Source organism: Helianthus annuus, chromosome 2, assembly GCF_002127325.2.
Source record: "Helianthus annuus cultivar XRQ/B chromosome 2, HanXRQr2.0-SUNRISE, whole genome shotgun sequence".
Taxonomy (NCBI): Eukaryota; Viridiplantae; Streptophyta; class Magnoliopsida; order Asterales; family Asteraceae; genus Helianthus; species Helianthus annuus.
The window spans coordinates 86,359,735-86,378,767 of NC_035434.2; the positions used below are offsets into that span (position 1 = coordinate 86,359,735).

Below are 19,033 nucleotides of genomic sequence, written 5' to 3' on the forward strand. Positions count from 1 at the left end.
GATCATACGTACTCCTAATCACCTAATTTTTACATGTATACATAACCCATAAAGGGATTTGGGCTCATGCGGTTTGGCCCGATATGCAAGCATGGGCCGAGATATTGACAAGTGATGATGATTTAGAGGTGTGGGCTAGAGGTGTGTGCCCTCCTGTTATGCATTCACGTATACAAATGGTGGGTGATGGGCTGGGTTCCGGTTTGGGCTTATGGAGACTGGGCCGAGAACAAGCAACAAGCGCAAAGGTGTGGCCCGGTTCCAGCGGTTCTAGTATGCGACTAAGGTGGTATGCGGCTAAGCTTAACCAATCCCGCAATCACTTAATAACACTAAATCTCACATAACCAATCAAGTAGGAAATCAAGTATGTTTACTAGCATCACATAATGAACACACGTAACAGTACCAGTCTAAAGATCATGGAATTAGGTAACAATTATCATGAAAGCATAAAAGTTTGGGTTGTCACATCATTCAACAAAAGATTATAGAGATACCCAAATCAGAGAAGAATCCATTCGGTGAAACCTCATTCAGATCAATACTCAATATAGAAGAAACGAGGTTCCGCATCTGTGGCTTTTTTAACTATTTTTTGGCGTTTTTAAGGTGAATGATTTATAGGAAATATGGCGTTGTTTTTGGTTTGTGATTAGTTGATTGTGCAGAGACGTCTCTCTTATAGGATGTTTTTAGCGCGTAATTTAGGCGGGATTTTATTTATAATAAATGATATTAATAAAGTAGCCGTCTTTTCAGTTACTGTGTATTTTTTACTGTTTTTGTTCAGCTTTTTATGAGTTTTTAGGGTCATAGACTTTCCATCTCCCAAGTTTGGCGTTTTTAATGGCTTTAAGTAGTTTTTGGCATTTTTTTTTCATTTTTAGCTTTTATTAATACTTCTGCAAACTACTTTCATTATAGTTGGGAGTTTTTGGCGTTTTTACTGCATTATGGCGTTTCACATGCATTATGACTGTTTGGCGTTTTATTAATATAATGTATTTTTTTATTCTAAGTTGAAAAATACATAACAAACAACAGAAAAAGAAAATTAAAAAAATAAAAATAGAAACAATTCATCTTCCAAATCTTCACTGTCATCAGTCTCTTTCTTCTTTGAATCATGTTCACTGGCGGTTTGGATTTGTCATGCTTGTGTTTTTGTGGCCGTTTGGAAAGACAAAATGACATGAGTTTTTTGTTTGAATATGTATCTTCAAACAACTCATCAGTGTCATTCGTCTTTTCATGCCATTATAATATTCATCAATAACAAAACAAAAAAAAATGACATAAGTCTGACACCAGCATGATTTTGTTTATTATTTGTCCATCTCATGCAGCAAAATGTTATTTGAGTCACAGCACCTCAGTGAAGAATGCATTCTCCGAAACTTTGGCGTAGAACAATATTTGAATATACAAGAAACGATATTTGCCATTTTTGGCGTTTTACTGAGGAAATAGTGTATCTGATAGAACCGTCGATTTTTTGGAATCTTTGATGTTTGAGTGTTTTGGCGTTTTCTAAGATGAATGGTATATAGTACAAAATATGGCGTTTTTTGAGTAGGTGTATTTGATGTTTTGGGGATTTTGGCATTTGTAAGATGAATGGTATATAGTAGAAAAAAGGCGTTTCAGGTTCTAGGGGGTGTGTTTTTATGTCTGGGATGTCTTTGTTTATATAGGGATGTGTTTTGGTCTGTAATGGTGTTTTATTCATTAGTATGGCGTTTTGGTATAGAAGTGTAAAGACCTTTTTACCCTTAATGAGGCGCGTCCACGTAATAAAATTGATGTTATTTACGAAAACGTCACCGCGCCTATCTAGTCCATAGATTGTTTTAATCGGACGATCCATAAGCGTTCTCACCGTTCTCACACTTTCTACCGTTTTCTCTAAATTCCGACCCTATACATATAAAATATTTTAACATAAATGATTTAGAAAGGGGTTTTGGATGAAAATGACAATAAACAAAACATATATTTTTTTGACGGAGTTAGTGGGTTGGACGATTAAAACGGAAAAAATGGAAACGTCGAGGATCCAGAGGAGAAAAAAAACTGTTTGGATTAAAGTAGCATTTTGAGAATATTAGAGACTAAATGCAAATTTACTTAACATTTTAATTGCTTGATATGTGTATTTTGTTTAATAAGATATCATGGTGTGGATACATGAGGCATCATTTTATCATAACATTAAGTTCCTACAATTACTTGTAACCATATAACTCCTTGAGGGATCCGGTAGATAGGATTGAATAGTACTATTCCGGTTGACAACCACACTTTTGCCGTTAGACTGCTAGCTAAAGTCAACGAACGTCATGGAACCAACACTTGGGTGTATTATTTCCAATTTAGCAACCATGTTAATGTCCTATGATAGCCGTAAGCTGAGAGCAGCCTTGCATGAACATTTGACCTACATTGGAGACATTATATTTGCTTTCGAGTTGTGTTATGTGAGGTGATGCAATTTGGAATTAGACATGTAGTTGTTTGTTTTACATTTAGACATCGTGTCAAATGTCGTGACAAAATTTTAATAAATGCACTTTAGTATTTCCCTTGTATTAATGTGTTATCATACACGATCATCGCATCCTTGTGTTTCCGCTTTAGCTAGGTGTGACACAATGACAACTATTAAGAGTTGTTTTTATTCAAAGAAGGTCGTAAAGTCAGATCCGTAATGTATGAACAATTGTAACATTATTTTCTAAGAAAAATATTGTTAGACAAGTACCTGTAATAATTCGTTCTTTAAAAAGTCGTAAATTATATAACACAGAGGATCGCAAAACATTGCATTTTTAATTGTGACCAGACTTAAAAGGGGTAAAGCTATTATATAAGGTCTTCTAAATCTAGTAAGTGTACAAAAACACAGTGGATCGCAAAATATAACACAAAGGATCGCAAAACATAACACGATGCCGAGAAACATAACACAATACCGAGGAAAAAAAAGACAATGACGCAAATAAAAAAGACACATTGCTAAATAAAAAGACACAATGATCTAAACCAAAAATTAGGAAATCTACAAGCTAAAAATCCAAAAGCGAAAACCTAATATCTAAGATCCTAGAGTTCGGCGAAACGGTTCCAATGCCACTAGAATGAGCTTAATCAGAGTCTATTTGATACCCTTCCTATGACTTCCTATTTTCAAGAGACTATGTATTTGAACATTTTCCGACTTGAAAGAAGAGAATAACGCCCGTTTTAGAAAAAGGAAGTAAATTGTTACAATATATAAAAGGGCAATTTCTCTTGTATATATACTTTAGGGTGGAGGGTATGGTTCAATCACTCTAGGGTGTTTGAGTCGTTCTCTACCAAATAATAGCATACCATGTCAACTCCCCATTCTACTCCACATTTTACACTCAATCACTAGATTTGGTTCAAACACCCCTCAATTAAAAAAAAAAAACTTGATTTGTTGTATCTCTCCTTTCTCCTCTCTCTCTCTCTCTCTCTCTCCTCTCCTCTCCTCTCTCCTCTCATCGGTGACTATACACCGAAATCAACCCGCCCCACTCACCGATGGACCCGGTGTGGTTCACCGATCGGTGACCCCCATCCCCGAATGAGTCCCCGCAGCCATACCGCTTACCCTTAGTTTGATGAGGAAACCTGAAATTATACTTAAATGACGAAAAAATGTAATTTACTCTTTAATCAATCAACTTAAATTGTCGGACCTCCCAAAAATATGTTAATCATGTTAATAGACGTACCAAAACATGAACAAAGAAGGAAAAAGTTAATGGCTTAGTCACAGAGACAAACACAGATGTAATACAATTATATAATAGAAAAAAATTGGCAAAGCCATTATGTTTTTTAGCTGTAATCTGCGAAAATTTTACAGGAATAATAGATGTAAAACTTAACATTTTGAGATTGTGAAGTTAGAGACTTATGAAGCTTCTAAACAAAGTGTAGGATTACTGAAAATTCCAAAACCCAAACGGATACACCAATAGCATAAAATCAAAGTAGCTAGTATAAATAAAAGAAATAAACCATGAATTTATTCAAATACAAAGTTATGACTTGCATACTGTCTATCTGACTGTGCCTAAAATGCAATGTCGAAACATAAAGAATAGAAATTTTAGGTCATTGAAAATCCTTGGAAGTCGACTCGCCTCCTCCATTCTTCCACATGTAATTACATGATGATCCCGATAACAGGAAAGACATACTGTCGGACTCTTCAAACAGATTTCTAGGGAAGTCTTGAAAGGGCGAAAAACAAGCACTAGGCTCACCACCACTAGAGCCATTTGAATTGAAACTGAAATCAAACAAGCCGACGACTTCTTTAGACCCTTCCCCTTGATCATGCAGTTTGGGTTCATCCAAGGGAATTGCAGGTGTGTGTCCTTGAAAAAGAGAAATGTGTCCAAAAAGCTTATCTTTTCTTGAAAAAGTGGTACCGCAAGAACAAAGCCATCTGTCTCTTCCACAGTGCTTCTCGTGCGTTTTAAGATCTGCAATCACGGAGAATTTCTTTGTGTTGCAGCGGCTACATGTGTAGCTTTTATCGCAGTGACTTCTCTTATAATGATTCTTGACACACAAGATTGTCTTGAGAGGCTGGAACTTGTTATGATCTTTATTCCTCTTACAACCAAGATAGGGGCATGAGTATCTCTTAATAAGCTTGGCCTCTGAGGCTGCTGTTTCCTTATGGGGTTTTGCTAATGCTGCTGGCGTTTTATATTCGTCTCCATGACCCCTCATATGCATTCGGAGATTGGCGTCACGTTTGAACCCCTTTCCACATATGACGCAAAAATGAGTGTGGGGGGCCAGAATCTCTTCTTTTTCGAGCTGCAAGATTTCATATGAACCAGGGGGGAGGTTCTCCCCTTCGTCAACATCGTCGTCGTGGTCTTCATGAATAGTATCCATATGATCGACTTCGGTTGAATGGTCTTCAACCTTGCTTACCATATTCCTAATTAGAGTGTTGTTGGTTTCATTATCAGAAACATGGGCTCCTGCTGCTGCGTTGACACAAGGAAGAAGACTACCTGCAGTTGATATGAGCTGAATAATAATGGAAGTGAGATCTGCAGTAACAAGTTGCTGCTGCTGCTGAATCAGAAATTGATTTGTGGGATCCTTGGCTACAATCAACTGCACCAATTCCTGAAGCTGGTGAATCTTTTCTTCCATGATGGAGAGATTGCTTAGCATAGTTTTAGGATCCCACAACCTTTGATCATCTTGGGGGATTTCTTTTCTCATCATTGCATCATAATCTATTTGCTGCGAAGTTGACTTTGACCAAGGCTTATTATTATTATTTCTACCATCCATTTCTTAGATCTGCTACATACACAAATTCATCATCACAAAAGTAGTAGTAGTAGTAGTAACCTTCCTTCCTTGGTCAACTACAAGCAAAGCGACAAAAGCAAAATGAATGAAATCGAAGGAGAAATTACCTGATTGAAGATTTGCATCAATTGAATTGAAGGTGTGAATGAAATGAAATCAAAGGGGGAAATAGCCTAGGGAAGAAGAAAGAAGGAATCTGAGTTTTCGGAGGATGGATGCCTTTTGTCAACAAGCAATTATTATTATTATTATTATATGACTATTATTATTGGTGAATAAGCAGCAAGCGGTTCAACCTCATCTCGGCTACCTAATAAACAAACCATCTCCCCCACATGGTCAATCTCGGAATTCTCTAAACATAATAATAATTTAATAATTAACTTTAACGAATATTCAACTCTCATTCTTTTTTAAAAGAATTCTTCAAAATAATTACCCACAACACAAAAATTTTGAATCATACTTCATCTCCTAATTATTTCCAGCCTTTTTAGCTGGATTGTTAACAGGTCCAAGCACTCTATGTCACCTTGGGAGTTATGGGTCAAAAATCCACCTTATTACTTTAGTTGTATCGTGTAAGACCGCGGGGTTGGGTTTGGATTTGGGTTTGGGTTTGGGGTGATAACCAAACCAACGCCACTTTAGCCATACCGGGCCAGTTTGGGCAACGGCGTTGCCCCTCTGGCGTGGCTATGAAGACTGGCATATGACGGATTGGCTAGATGATGTGGATGGCTGGGATTGGCTAGCAATATATGACCGTTTGGGGTAGCCTTTGGGTAACAGCTAGTTTTAAGAAAATATATATATTTCTTTTTCAAACTTATAAATACTCACCTATTTTTTAAAACTTTTACGACTTCTCTACTTTTCACCTTCTTCAATCTCTATATTTTTTTATAAATTCAACCCATAATTCTCTACAATGCATCCATTTCACCGAAACCTTGACCCGAACAACCCCTTCGCTTTCCAAGAGAACCTGAACCCTAGCCCGCCACAAAACCGCCAACCACCAAACCCGACCTAAATACCCCACGGCCAACCACAAGGTTTTGTATACTCACCTTGTCCCGAGCTAGCCGGAATGGCGTCGTATATAGGGGGCGTATTTTCACGAACTTTCCATACAACGATACGTCTATTCCAATTAACATATCCCAACCTGATACCCAACTTGATTCCATACCCGAAACACAACCGCAAGGTTTTATTAATTTTTTTTTATAACGACTAAATTTTTTTTTGGAATAGGGAATGCACGACACCGCACAGATTTTTGGGATGCCGTAAAAAATTCCACATACAAATGCAACGCAAGGAGGTGTATCGTGAAAATGATAGCCTCTCGTCCAAGTGGAGTGAAATAAATAACCAGGTCACCTTCTTCAATGGTTGTTTAAATAAAGCGAAGAACTCGCCAAGGAGCGATGAAACCGAAGCCGACTTTATCCAAAATGCCATGGTCTCGTATAGAGATAACAAGTGGGCCGAGTACAAGTACATGCATTGTTGGAATATATGTAGGTATGCTTCTAAATGGGTGACAGTCCCTACTGGTAGCGAATCAACCTCATCCAAAAGGGCAAGAACACCCTCGTCCCAAGCTCAATCTGATGCTCGTGATCAAGAGCTTGATATAAGTTTGGATTATTTTGAGGATTCTCTTTCCCGCCCACCCAGTAGAGACACTTCAAAAAAGCGAGTTCAAAGAGGTAGATCGGGCTCGGCATCGGGTTCGGCCTCGGGTTCGGCTTCGGGTAAAGGTTTGTACTCCAACCAGTTGGATGAAATTGGTATAAAAATTGACACGTTCAATTTCATCCAATACAAAGGGTCGAGGTGAAGAAAAGTATCCAAGCGGCTTGCGAAAAAAAAGGCATATCACAAAGAAATACTTGCGGATATGAAGTTTCTCGCCATGAACGTCGATCACCTTAGCTGAGTAGAATTGGAAACGACGTTGGAGATGAAAAAAGAGATCTTACAAAAATATAACATCGATAAATGATGAAGTTTTTATTATTTTTTTTAATGTACTTGTTTTTTTTTTAATTTTATGTAGTTTTTTAGTTAGTTTGTTAATTTAATTAAATGAAATTTTAATTTATTTAAAAAAATAGCAGTGACATGTCAACCCAAGCCCCCAACCCACGCCGCTACCACACCCTACTTTTTTTTGAGGTGGCCTGATGGAGCTCATCTCTGTCACATATCAACCCAAGCCCCACACCCAACGGTCTAACTGCGGTTCTTTTTTCTGATAAATCCACTTTATTGCTTTAGTTGTATCAATTTAACTGTGCGCACAAATTTTATTTAACACTAGTAAATCGAAAACCTAAAACAACTTGGGCCATGAAATCAAGAAACAAACTGAATGATAAATCCAGAAGAATTACCTTATTACATGACTAAGAAAATGAAAGGGTTGAGGAGAGTACAAACAAAGGATGCCGTAAAATGCTTCTCTTCCCTTTTGCCACCAAGCATCATTGGTCAATTCACTTGCTCAACTCCAATAAACAATTACGAGTAAAGTGCAATTCGTATCCCTGAGGTTTGGTCCAGATTGCGTCTGACTCCCTGACGTTGGTATTTCATTGCCAAATGCCCTCAAACATTAGTCAACAGTTAAGTTGACCATTAAAAATCGTTGAATTTACTTATATACCTTCAGCTACTTTATTAAGTATCCCCCTCTCTTCTTCATCGTTTTTTTACCAACCCTAATTTGATTCCATGTCTACAAATCGCAAGCCAGCTCCAAACCGATCCTCAAGAAAAATATCCAAATGGTTGTCGTCTTCAACCACGAAACATAACACACTGAATCATGAGGGTTCGAAAGGGAGTTCGTCGAAAGGTGTTTGCTCAATATGTAGAGGTGTGACAACCCTGAAACTGTCCCGTACTGAAGCTAACTTTGAGCGACTGTTCCTATGTTGTGTAAGTGTTTATTCTGTTTTAGTTTAATTCTATTCTTGTAACTGAAGTGAAAAGCCTGCATCATCAGATTGAGTTGTTTGTGTCTTGAAAAAATTATGTGAATTGTGTGTGTTTCGAGTCCTTGAATTGATGAGATTATATGTGTTGAACAACAGAAGAAATGTGGTTTATTAAGATGGGCTGATGATCCCATATGTGACAGATGTGAAAGTGTAGTTCCTACTTTATAATGGAATATCGACAAGAAAGATGAAATGCTCAAATCCCAAGCTAAGCAAGTGACCTTTTGGAAGACTGATTTTGTAGTTAGTTGGTTGTTGTTTATCGTTTATGTTATTGGTTTGATATGCTTGATGTTTGTAATGTGATGAACCTTTTAAAGGCTTGTAATGGATTTGATCATTTGCACTTGTGTCGTCTATGTTCATTACATTTTAAGTGTACATTGTTATTTATGTTGTTCTATTAATATGTTTACTATTTTAATAGAGTTTTTGTAAGCGTGTGATTCTAAGTGCAACTGAAGTTTTGGCAAAGGCTGAAGAAAAAGAAATGGTTGAAGATAATTGACGTGTGTGCGTGTGGTTATATTTTTAAGATATAATTTTGCTCTTTTTTTACTCACCGATTCAAGTTTTAAATTTATAAAACACGATATTCTACTATCACTCTACACACGTTAGGGCAAGTGCACCAATCGCGGACGTAGTATAGTGATGGCAAGATACCGAGGTCATCCAAGGACACAAGAGCTTTTAATACCGGCTTATTGTTAACATCTAATCTAACCAAACTTTGATGAAAAGGTTTTTAAAGTTATAAAAAGATAAACTAAAAAGCAAAAATAAAATATAAGGAAAAAACAAATAGACAAGAAGGAATCACTTGGTTCCAACTCCTCTTTGATGTATCCTTTTAATTATTTCTGCATTTTGGGCATTTTAAGAGATTATCTTTAAGTTATAGTAGTAGGCCCTCTTCTAGGCAGCGTTACCCTCAACCCTTTGGTCTGAGTCAACAGGGATACAATCCTTGCAGGGTTGGTTTAAAGTTTTAATATTAGTTTATAGATAAGGGACTCAAGCGGTTCTTACTTCTCTTGCGGGGGTTAAGACCGTCCGCTCGTGAAGTACTACTAAGCTTGAACCAGGCTCTCGCAGGATCTATACACTGAACGATACATAGGATTTACCAAACAACCCTTCTAACCCCTTTCCAGGCAATTAACACACTTTATATAGACCGTAAAGACACGAATATGTGAATCAATAACATATGAAGATTGGTTAGATAAATTTGCCTTCAATATAAAAAGCTAGTTATTAAGTCATTAATACATACCCAATTAAAAAGGAGCTAAAGATTCGAAATAAAAAAGAAATACATAAAAGATTTGTCTTCACCAAGTGATGTAAGAGTTTAGCCAAGCATGTCCTTTGTTTGACAAAAACTCTTACGATCGATCTTGGATCCCAAGACTACTACACACTCTAAATGATGGAAAATGGATGATGGTGGTGGATGATGGTGTTGTAGTGGTAGTGGAGTGGTGGCAAGTGAGAAAGAAGTGGTTTGCCAAGGGATGGATTGGAATGAAACAAAGCACCCCTATTTATAGCTGTAAACAGAACGTCCAACACGACCCATGCCCGCCTGGCACGACCCCGTGACCTTCAGTCTCTCTCCTCTTCATTAAATGCAGTGTTAGACCTTGTACTAACATGGCCCCGTGTGTCAACGGCACGGCCCGTGGCCAATGTACCTGCTGTACTACCTCAAATTCTATAAATCTTAGAGTTGACCACGCCCCGTGTTGCTTTAGCACGACCCCGTGTTGAGCTTTGGATTTGTCTTTTGTTGTTGTCTTTTTCTTCTGCAGAGAATTCTCATTGGGCATGGCCCATGCCTGGTAGGCACGACCCCGTACCAAAGCTTCTGTTTTTGTTATTTCCTTGGTTTGGATGTGGACGGGGGCTTGGCGAGATGTGTCAATCCTCCTTCATTGTATTTTATGTTGGTTTTTGCTGTTATTTTGCTCCTTTTGTGCATTTAAGCTCTTTTGACTCTGTTGATTAAAAAGGAACAAAAAAAGGCTTTTTCCAACATTAGTACCGAAAAAAGGTTGATTTTACTTTCTATTTTATATAATTTATATGTTTTATTTTAAGCACATCAAATACCCCCACACTTAAATCTTTGCTTGTCCTCAAGCAAAACTCTTTATCGTGGCTTACACACCCAAACGGAATGGGTAGAAGAGAAGGTTTTGGACTTATCTTTAGAGTGTCGGGAATCCAAGTTGTAATTTTATTTTGTTTATAGTCTTATTCGTCATGATTTATTTACAACACAATTTAAGAAAAAATATTTGTTTTTGGGCATAACATGCCTTTATAAAATTCTTTTTAGTTATATACACATTTTACACACCTCATAAGTAATCACTCAACACTCGGCCGAAGATGTATAAGTGAAGTCGCTCGTACCCGGTTTGGAAATTACTCCTACTATAGGTTTACCAAGCAATCAAATCTCCCCCTTTTTGACATATTATCATTGTAAGTATCGAGAGGACTTTTAAAAAAGGGTAGGCTATGGTTTGGGTAGGTGTGTTTTATTGAAAGTGGCTAAAATCGTAAAATGTCGGCTTTTCTTTTGAAAAATTTATTTGTTTGTGACTTAGTTAAAAGCTACATATTTATAAGCAATAATTTTTGCTTATTTATTTCAAGTAGCTAGATTTTTTTTACATAATGAAACAAAGTCACTTCTTTTATAATTTTCAAAAGTGCCGCTTTTACTGAAAATAAGGGGTGAAAAATAAAAAAAGGATTGGTTTCTGGGTGATGGGTGGTTGTTTTTGCAAAAATTATGTTTTTGCGGGTTTTAAGAAATGAAAGGGTTTAAGACTCAACAGGATTAACTAGGGGGAATATTTTTGGAAAAGCAAGAAAAATAAAGGTTTTAAACGAAAAACGGGTTTATTCCTAATGCCTCTGTCATTTACTTACTTGGATTGGTGTCGGTAAGGACTTGGAACGTATTGCCTTGGCAAGTTCTAGATTTTTAAGAACCAAACGGGCTATTCACACAAGAAACGAAAATTTGAGCAACTAGTATAGATGTGTATTTATGCTCGATAAAGGCCCAAAACTCACTTTTGTGGAAAAGGGGTTGTAGTGTAAAAATTGTATATAAATAATCAAATTTTACAAAGATTTGTTAGGCCCATTTTATTAATTTTCTTAATGGTTCTTTTTATCATGACGTCATCAGGTGTAAATTAGTAAAAACATAATTTTTAGAACTTATTTTACCCAACTAAACCAAGATAAATAAAAGAAAAGTAAAAGATTTTGAAAAAGTTTGGGGTGTTTAGCGGTTCCAAGGCGAGTTTTGTATAAGGCTTGGTTTTTAGGACAAACGATTCAAGGTTTTAACATTCCCCCCCCCCCTCCACTTAAATTACACATTGCCCTCAATGTGTCCCAAATAGGGTTTATTTTGGTTGAATGTTTAAAAAGTACATAAAAATAACAAAAATTTACAGTTACTGGGTTTTCAAAAAGCCAGTAACTGGGTTTCAAAAAACTTACAGTGAAGTAAGCACGACCGGTGTCACGGGAGCGTGTCGGATGAACACGGCCCGTGGTCAAAATGCCAGTAACTGGGTTTTCAAAAAACTTACAGTGAAGTAAGCACGACCGGTGTCACTTTCTGGAGAAATTTTTTTGGCATCAATGGACTGGGCACGGGGGCGTGTTGGATGAACACGCCCTGTGTTGTTTGTCTGTTTCAGATAAAAATGCAGGTTTTTGTCGTTTAGCTTCTGGTTTCTAGGCTTAGGGACCACTATGCTTAGTGTGTCCAAGCCTCCCATGGTACCTGTGAGCTACAATACTACCACAACACAACACAACACAACACAACACAACACAACACAACACAACACAACACAACACAACACAACACAACACAACACAATACAACATAATCAAAATACAACCTAAGTTACGATCGTTTAAGTTGTTCACCACCACATCCCATCAAAACAAAATAAAATGCGGAAAGTAAATTGTTGAAGGAAAGTAAATTGTCTAAACGGGACGCAGCCCGGGGAAATACCGTCAAGTTCAAAAGATCGGGAGAGTTAACCTGACGACAACCACATCGCCGGCTACTACCACCGCCTAATCTAAATCCATATCTTGCCCCTCCTCCTCTTCCTCCTCCTCGTCTTCCATCACCATGTGGTCCCGGATGTACGTGATGTCGTTCTGCATGGTTATGATGTTGCGTTCCATGCTACCAATCCGGGAGCTCGAGCTTTGACCCAAGCTATAGGCGTTTTTGGAGACTTGGAGGGTTTCCTGCATAATATTATATAAATTAATGAGGTTAGGAAAATCACTCCCTCCTTGAGACGAGGATCCCAAGATGTGAGTGGATAATGTCTATCACTTCCGCCAATCACGTATCATAGCAGGAAAATAATCGAGACATGGTTTTGTATTGTTAAATATAGGGGAAAGTCCATTTGGAAGATTGGTGACAAACTTGTAAATAAGGAGTCCATCCTTTATACATTTGCCTATAAATAGGGAGTTGATGTTATGCATTTAGAACTTTTGCACATTAGAGAAGCATTAGAGTTCTAGAGAGAATGTGCTACAAGGTGATTTAAGGTGCTTGTAAATTGTCAAATCTTCAATAGAATCATCATTATATTACGTTCTTGTGTTCGATCCACACACGTACATGGATTCCGCACATGATACGTGTTCTTCGCAATCATCGAAAGTACAAAATCGATTCGGAAACGCACGTACAAGGGGTATCAGAGCGGGAGATCGATTGCACAGATTAGAGATACAAGTTTTCACGAAACTTCAGCAGATTCAGAGCCAAATTCGTCACTTTTCACCTTCTACTCATCTCTTCACTTTTTACACTTTAAAACTCAGATTTACAAAGATTTAACGGATAAAAATGTTTGAATTTTTTATATGATGTGCGGAAAACGTTTTTGAATAACCCTACAAAGTTTCACAACAAAATTCAAAGGATTACTAGTTCAATTTGACAAAAAAAACCTGCCAAAAAGTTGTGTTGTTCATTGAACTCAGTTCAGCTTCGTACTAACCCAGTGTTTGAACTCAGTTCAGCTTCGTGCGAACCTAGTGTTTGAAACAAATGAGTAACAAATGAGAGAAAACGCCCGCGACGAGAGAAACGAAGGCATTTGCTGCCATAATCGATGTTCGCACCAAGAAATATGCTAATAACTTGCCAAAATCTTGAATGTGATAAGTGAAGCTTTCACCATGAGGGCACTTGCAAAAGTGCCAAGAGTAGCAGTGTGGTGACACTGGGTACAAAATGGAAACTAATGAGTTAGTTATATTCAAGAAAGAACAAGGAGGCTTTAACTGTGGCAAAGAAATCACTACGAGGATGGATGTCTGAGGAAGAATCAAGCAAGTGAATAAGTGAATGTATGAGTAGTGCTAGGAATACTCCCCAAAATCCCAATTTTGCTATGGGTACGTTCCACTCTACAACCAGCATGTATCAATTCTTTGGATACCAACGTCAGCTTAACTTAGTGTCTCTAGATATTAAGCCTATACATGAATTAGAGTCATGTAGGTTAGACATGCCTTACCCTATCAAGTTAACTAATGGGGTATTAGCGAAGCCATGTGAAGTCATTAAGGGTCACCGATACTTTCCTACCAGCTGCCCGTTGAGTCCATTTTGTTCGATACCAGTGTCGGTATTAGTTGCATCCCCATAGAATTCGAAATATACTTGGCCTAGAGTCAAGTAAACTAGACGTCCCCTCATTCCATAGGATTGGCCGATGATAAATTAGTGGAGTCTGGAGAAGACATTAACGGACGCACACTCGAACTTCGAGCGCGAAAATTTAATATCGACCTTTCACTCATTCAATTGAGTTGTTACGACGTAGTTTTTGATATAGACTAGTTATCCGATAATCGAGCCGAAATCATATGTCACGAGAAGATCATTCGCATCCCCCTGTCCGACGAGAGAACATCTCTTAGTGCGCGAGGAGAATCAGATGTGCATCGGCTATAGAGAATTAAACAAACTAACTATCAAGAATCGGTATCCTTTACCGAGGATCGACGACTTTTTCGATCAGTTGCAAGGTTCCAGCTTTTACTCCAAGATTGATCTAAGATCCGGGTATCATCAGCTGGGGATTCAAGAGGAAAGCATTCCTAAGACAGCGTTTATGACTCGCTATGGGCATTACGAGTTCCTTGTTATGCCTTTCGGTTTAACAAACGCTCTCGCCATGTTCATGGATTTAATGAACCGGGTTTGTAAACCATACCTCGACAAGTTCGTGATCATATTCATTGATAAAATCTTAATATACTCACAAACCGAGGCGGAACCTGAACAACACTTGAGAACTATTTTGGAGCTACTTAAGAAAGAACAATTGTATGCCAAGTTCTCAAAATGCGAATTTTGGATTCGCGACGTGCAATTTCTCGGTCATGTGGTGAACAAGAATGGAATACATGTTGACGTAGCTAAGATAGAAGCCATAAAGAACTGGAATGCCCCAAAGACCCCAGCAGAAGTAAGACAATTCCTGGGTTTAGCGGGATACTATCGAGGATTCATCGAGAATCTTTCTAAAATTCCTCAACCGCTAACCTCACTCACTCAATAGGATAAAGTTCGATTGGGGTTAAAAACAAGAAATGGCATTCCAAACACTCAAGGATAAACTATGTCAAGCGCCAATCTTATCACTCCCAGACGGTACTGATGACTTTGTGGTGTATTGTGATGCATCGCACCAATGCTTGGGTTGTGTGTTAATGCAACGTGAAGAAGTCATCGCGTACGCGTCGCGACAGTTAAAAGTCCATGAAAAGAATTATACCACTCACGACCTAGAGTTGGGCGCAGTGGTATTCGCTTTAAAGGTTTGGTGTCACTATCTTTATGGTACTAAGTGTACCATATTCACCGATCATAAAAGTCTTCAACATATATTCGATCAAAAGGAATTAAACATGCGCCAACGGCGATGGGTAGAATTGTTGAATGACTATGACTCCGAAATCAAGTACCACCTGGGAAAAGCAAACGTTGTGGAGGATGCTTTGAGTAGGAAAGAATAAGTCAAAACATTACGAGTACGAGCCTTAGAGTGGACAATTCAAATGAACTTCACTACTCGTGTGCACGATGCACAACAAGAAGCTCTAAAACCGAAAAACATTCAAGCAGAATCCTTGCGGGGATTGGAGAAACTAATGGAAGAGAACAAGGATAACACCTTATATTTCATGGGAAGGGTCTGGATCCCATATCTTGGCGGTCTAGGAGACTTAGTGTTAGGTAGAGCACCCAAGACAAAATATTCAATACATCCAAGATCCGGATGAAATGTATCTAGACTTAAAGAACATTACTAGCGGCCTAATCTCAAGAGAGATATTGTGATCTATGTTGGGAATTGCCTAACTTAACCCGAGATTCCCGTTTGGAAGTGGGAACATATATTAATGGATTTCATTACAGGACTCCCACAGACCTCTCGAGGTTATGACATGACTGGGGTCATCGTTGATCGATTAACCAAGTCAGCTCACTTTTTACCGATTCGCGAGAAAGACCGTACCGAGAAGGTAGCTGAACTTTACCTTAAAAAGATTGGGGCACGTCATGGAGTGCTTATTGCAATAATCTCAGCTCGGGATGGTCGCTTTGTGTCAAGGATTTGGCAATCATTTCAAGAATCACTTGGATCTCGTTTGGATCTAAGCACAACATTTCATCCGCAAATCTATGGCCAAATCAATGAGCCAACCAAACTTTTGTTGGTGCATACGTATGCGAAACAGTGTTTTAACAAAGTTTGGTGTGAACCTGTTGGTGCGAAATTAGCACCAACAGGACGTCTGTCGATTTTAGGTCCAATTTTCTCAATTGCAATTTCGCATGAAAGTATTTCGTGTGAACCTGTTGGTGCGAAATTAGCCTGCCTATAAATAGATGTCCTGTAATTTCATTTGATAGAGTCTTGTAATTTCGTTTCAAGAGCCGAAGTGCTGCTGAAGTGTCAACGTGCTGTAAAACTTTGTCATATCAATCAAAAAGACAGTTAAAGTGAATATCTAGCTGAATCGAACTCAATATGTCTGTTTTCGCCTTTCATATTGAGTAAAACACCTCTGAATGACTCGTTTTGGTCGTGAAAACAATCCTTCAAGTGGTATCAAAGCTCAGGAGGAGGAGTTCTACCGAATTCAGCTTGATTTCATAAAATTTTCTAACTTCTACACCTTCTTTTCTAAATTGAACAAGTTTTAATGGATAAAATGGTTTGAATTTCACACATTATATGCGAAACAGTGTTTTAACAAAGCCTTGAGAAAATTGGACCTAAAATCGAGCTATAACCTGGTCAATTTGACAAAAGTTTGACCGACATGATGACATCAGCATAATTTCGCACGAAACCTCTTGATTTCGCACGAAATTACATTGTGTGGTTAATTTCGTTTGAAATTGTTGCTAATTTCGCACGAAATTAGATTTCGTTTGGGTTATTTCATACGAAATTAGTATTTCATTCCAAATTGGCTTGATTTCGTTTGAAACCAAGTTAATTTCGCGCGAAATTATATTTTGTTCGATAGGTTTAAACGAAATCACTACGAAATCACTAATTTCGTTTGAAAATTCTGATTTCGTTTGTACTGATATTTCGTTTGAAACTGTTGTGCAAGTTATTTCGTTTCAACAGGGTAATTTCGCTTGAGGAAGTAATTTCGCTTGAGGGATTTCGTTTAAAAGACTTAATTTCGTTTGAAAGTGTCTATTTTGAAAAACTTGTTACCAAATCATGGAAGAAGAATTCTATAACGCGTTTGCTACATCCCCGACTACTCCGGCTGTCATTGCTCAAAACATGAACTTGGAAAATGAGTCTGGAACTTTGCAAAACCCCCCGAAGCTAATGAGCATTGAGGAGTATTATGGTTGGAAAGATCGGTTTGAAAACTGGGTTCAAGCTAATCATTTGAGATCTTGGGAATGTGTTGAGAAGAAGTATGTACTACCACGTACAGATTTGGGAGTTGACAAAAAGATTTTTGAATATACGGATAAAGAACGAGATATGTACAAAGCTGAAAAGATGATGATAAGTCTACTTCAGCAAGCTACTAAAGAAGACATTTTCATATTGCTCCAACATGATAAGACTTCACGTTCAATTTGGGAAGTACTTCGAATTAAATTTGAGGGAAGTGAAAAAATGATCAAGAGTAAAAAATCTTTGCTAAAGAAAGAATTTGATTTATTTACAAGCCTGCCGGGAGAAGATACAAAGAAATTGATTGAAAGATATTGTCACTTAGTTCGTTCAATGTCTTTGTTAAGTATAAATAAAGAGAGAGAGGAATGGGTTGACAAATTAGCTGATGCTTTACCTCAGAAAGAGTGGGGTACGTATTTGATGATTCTAAAGAACGCTGGAGAATACGATGGTTTGACAATTTCTCAGTTCATCAAAAAGATTGAAGGACAAGATCTTGAACAACAAAAGATTGCTAGAATGAGCAATCCAAGTGCACAACAAGATGTTAAGATGTACTTCAAAGGGAGTGTTCAGGATGTTGAAGCAAGTCCGAAAATTCAAACTGCTTTCAGTGCAGAAAACTCATCTGGATCAATCAATCAAAGTCATAACAGCAGCAGTGGATTTTCCTTATATCCAAGTGTTAATCCATAGGGATCAACCTCAGGTCATCAGTTCCAAAGTGCAAACAGCAGCAATGGTCAAGTTTTACATTGCAACATCGCGTTGCATCTTCAGAATGGTCAAAATTTTTCTAAAGAAATCGCCAAAAGTCACATGTCATTACTTGCTACAGTGTTAGAATCCTATGAGGGATTGGTTGCAGGAAGGATCGGAAATCCTATGCTGACGAAAGAGGATTACGATCAGATCGATGCAGAAGAGATGGAGCTCGTGGATATCAAGTGGTGTTTAGCGAGTGTTTTGAGAAGAGCTGAAAAATTTTAAATGATTACAGGAAGAGATGATTTTCTGGATGCAAAAGTTTCTACTTTGGGTTTTGATAAATCTAAAGTTACTTGTTTTCGATGCAGGGAGAAAGGTCATTTCAAGAGGGAATGCAAAAATCGAGAAGCAAGTGGAGCACAGAATCCGTTTGGAAACAATGATTATTATCAGAAAGCCATATATCAACAAGTTACTCATCAACCATATCAACAAAAAGAACCACAAACTGCTCATGCTAAAATGATTGAAGAAGCCAATAAGAAAGCTTATTTTGGTATCATTGATCAAGATGATGAAAAAGTTCCAGAAGGCTTCAGCTAGGACAAATACATTCCACCTGATTCAAAAACCGTAGCTCTTATTGCACAGATTGTTAAAGAGCCAGATTTGATGAAAGAATGGATGAAAATGTTCGCTGATGACAAGAAGAATCAAGATGAAGAATCTAGTTCTTCAGATGATAGTTCAGAAAAGAAAATAGATTTTGATCAATCACCAACTGATGACAGTAGTGATGATGAGGAAGAAATGCATATTAATACTGCAAAAACTCATTTATCTGCTGAAAGTTTTCAATTTTATTTTGCAGAAAGAATTGAGAAACTAAAGGAG

The 19,033-nt window shown here is 37.8% G+C and overlaps 2 protein-coding genes across 2 annotated transcripts; one reads left to right on the plus strand and one right to left on the minus strand.

Moving 5' to 3' along the window:
* Positions 1-3,952: 3,952 nt before the first annotated feature.
* Positions 3,953-5,712, minus strand: LOC110918810 (protein SENSITIVE TO PROTON RHIZOTOXICITY 1). Its single transcript, XM_022163096.2, has 2 exons — positions 5,487-5,712; positions 3,953-5,367 (listed from the first exon to the last, which is right to left on the minus strand). The coding sequence occupies exon 2, from the start codon at positions 5,356-5,358 to the stop codon at positions 4,150-4,152; it is 1,209 nt and encodes a 402-aa protein (XP_022018788.1). The 5' UTR covers positions 5,359-5,367; positions 5,487-5,712; the 3' UTR covers positions 3,953-4,149.
* Positions 5,713-6,694: 982 nt separating this feature from the next.
* Positions 6,695-7,231, plus strand: LOC110893521 (glutathione S-transferase T2-like). The gene has a single exon (XM_022140630.1). It carries the CDS (start codon positions 6,695-6,697, stop codon positions 7,229-7,231), a length of 537 nt encoding a protein of 178 aa, XP_021996322.1.
* The last annotated feature ends 11,802 nt before the right edge of the window (positions 7,232-19,033 follow it).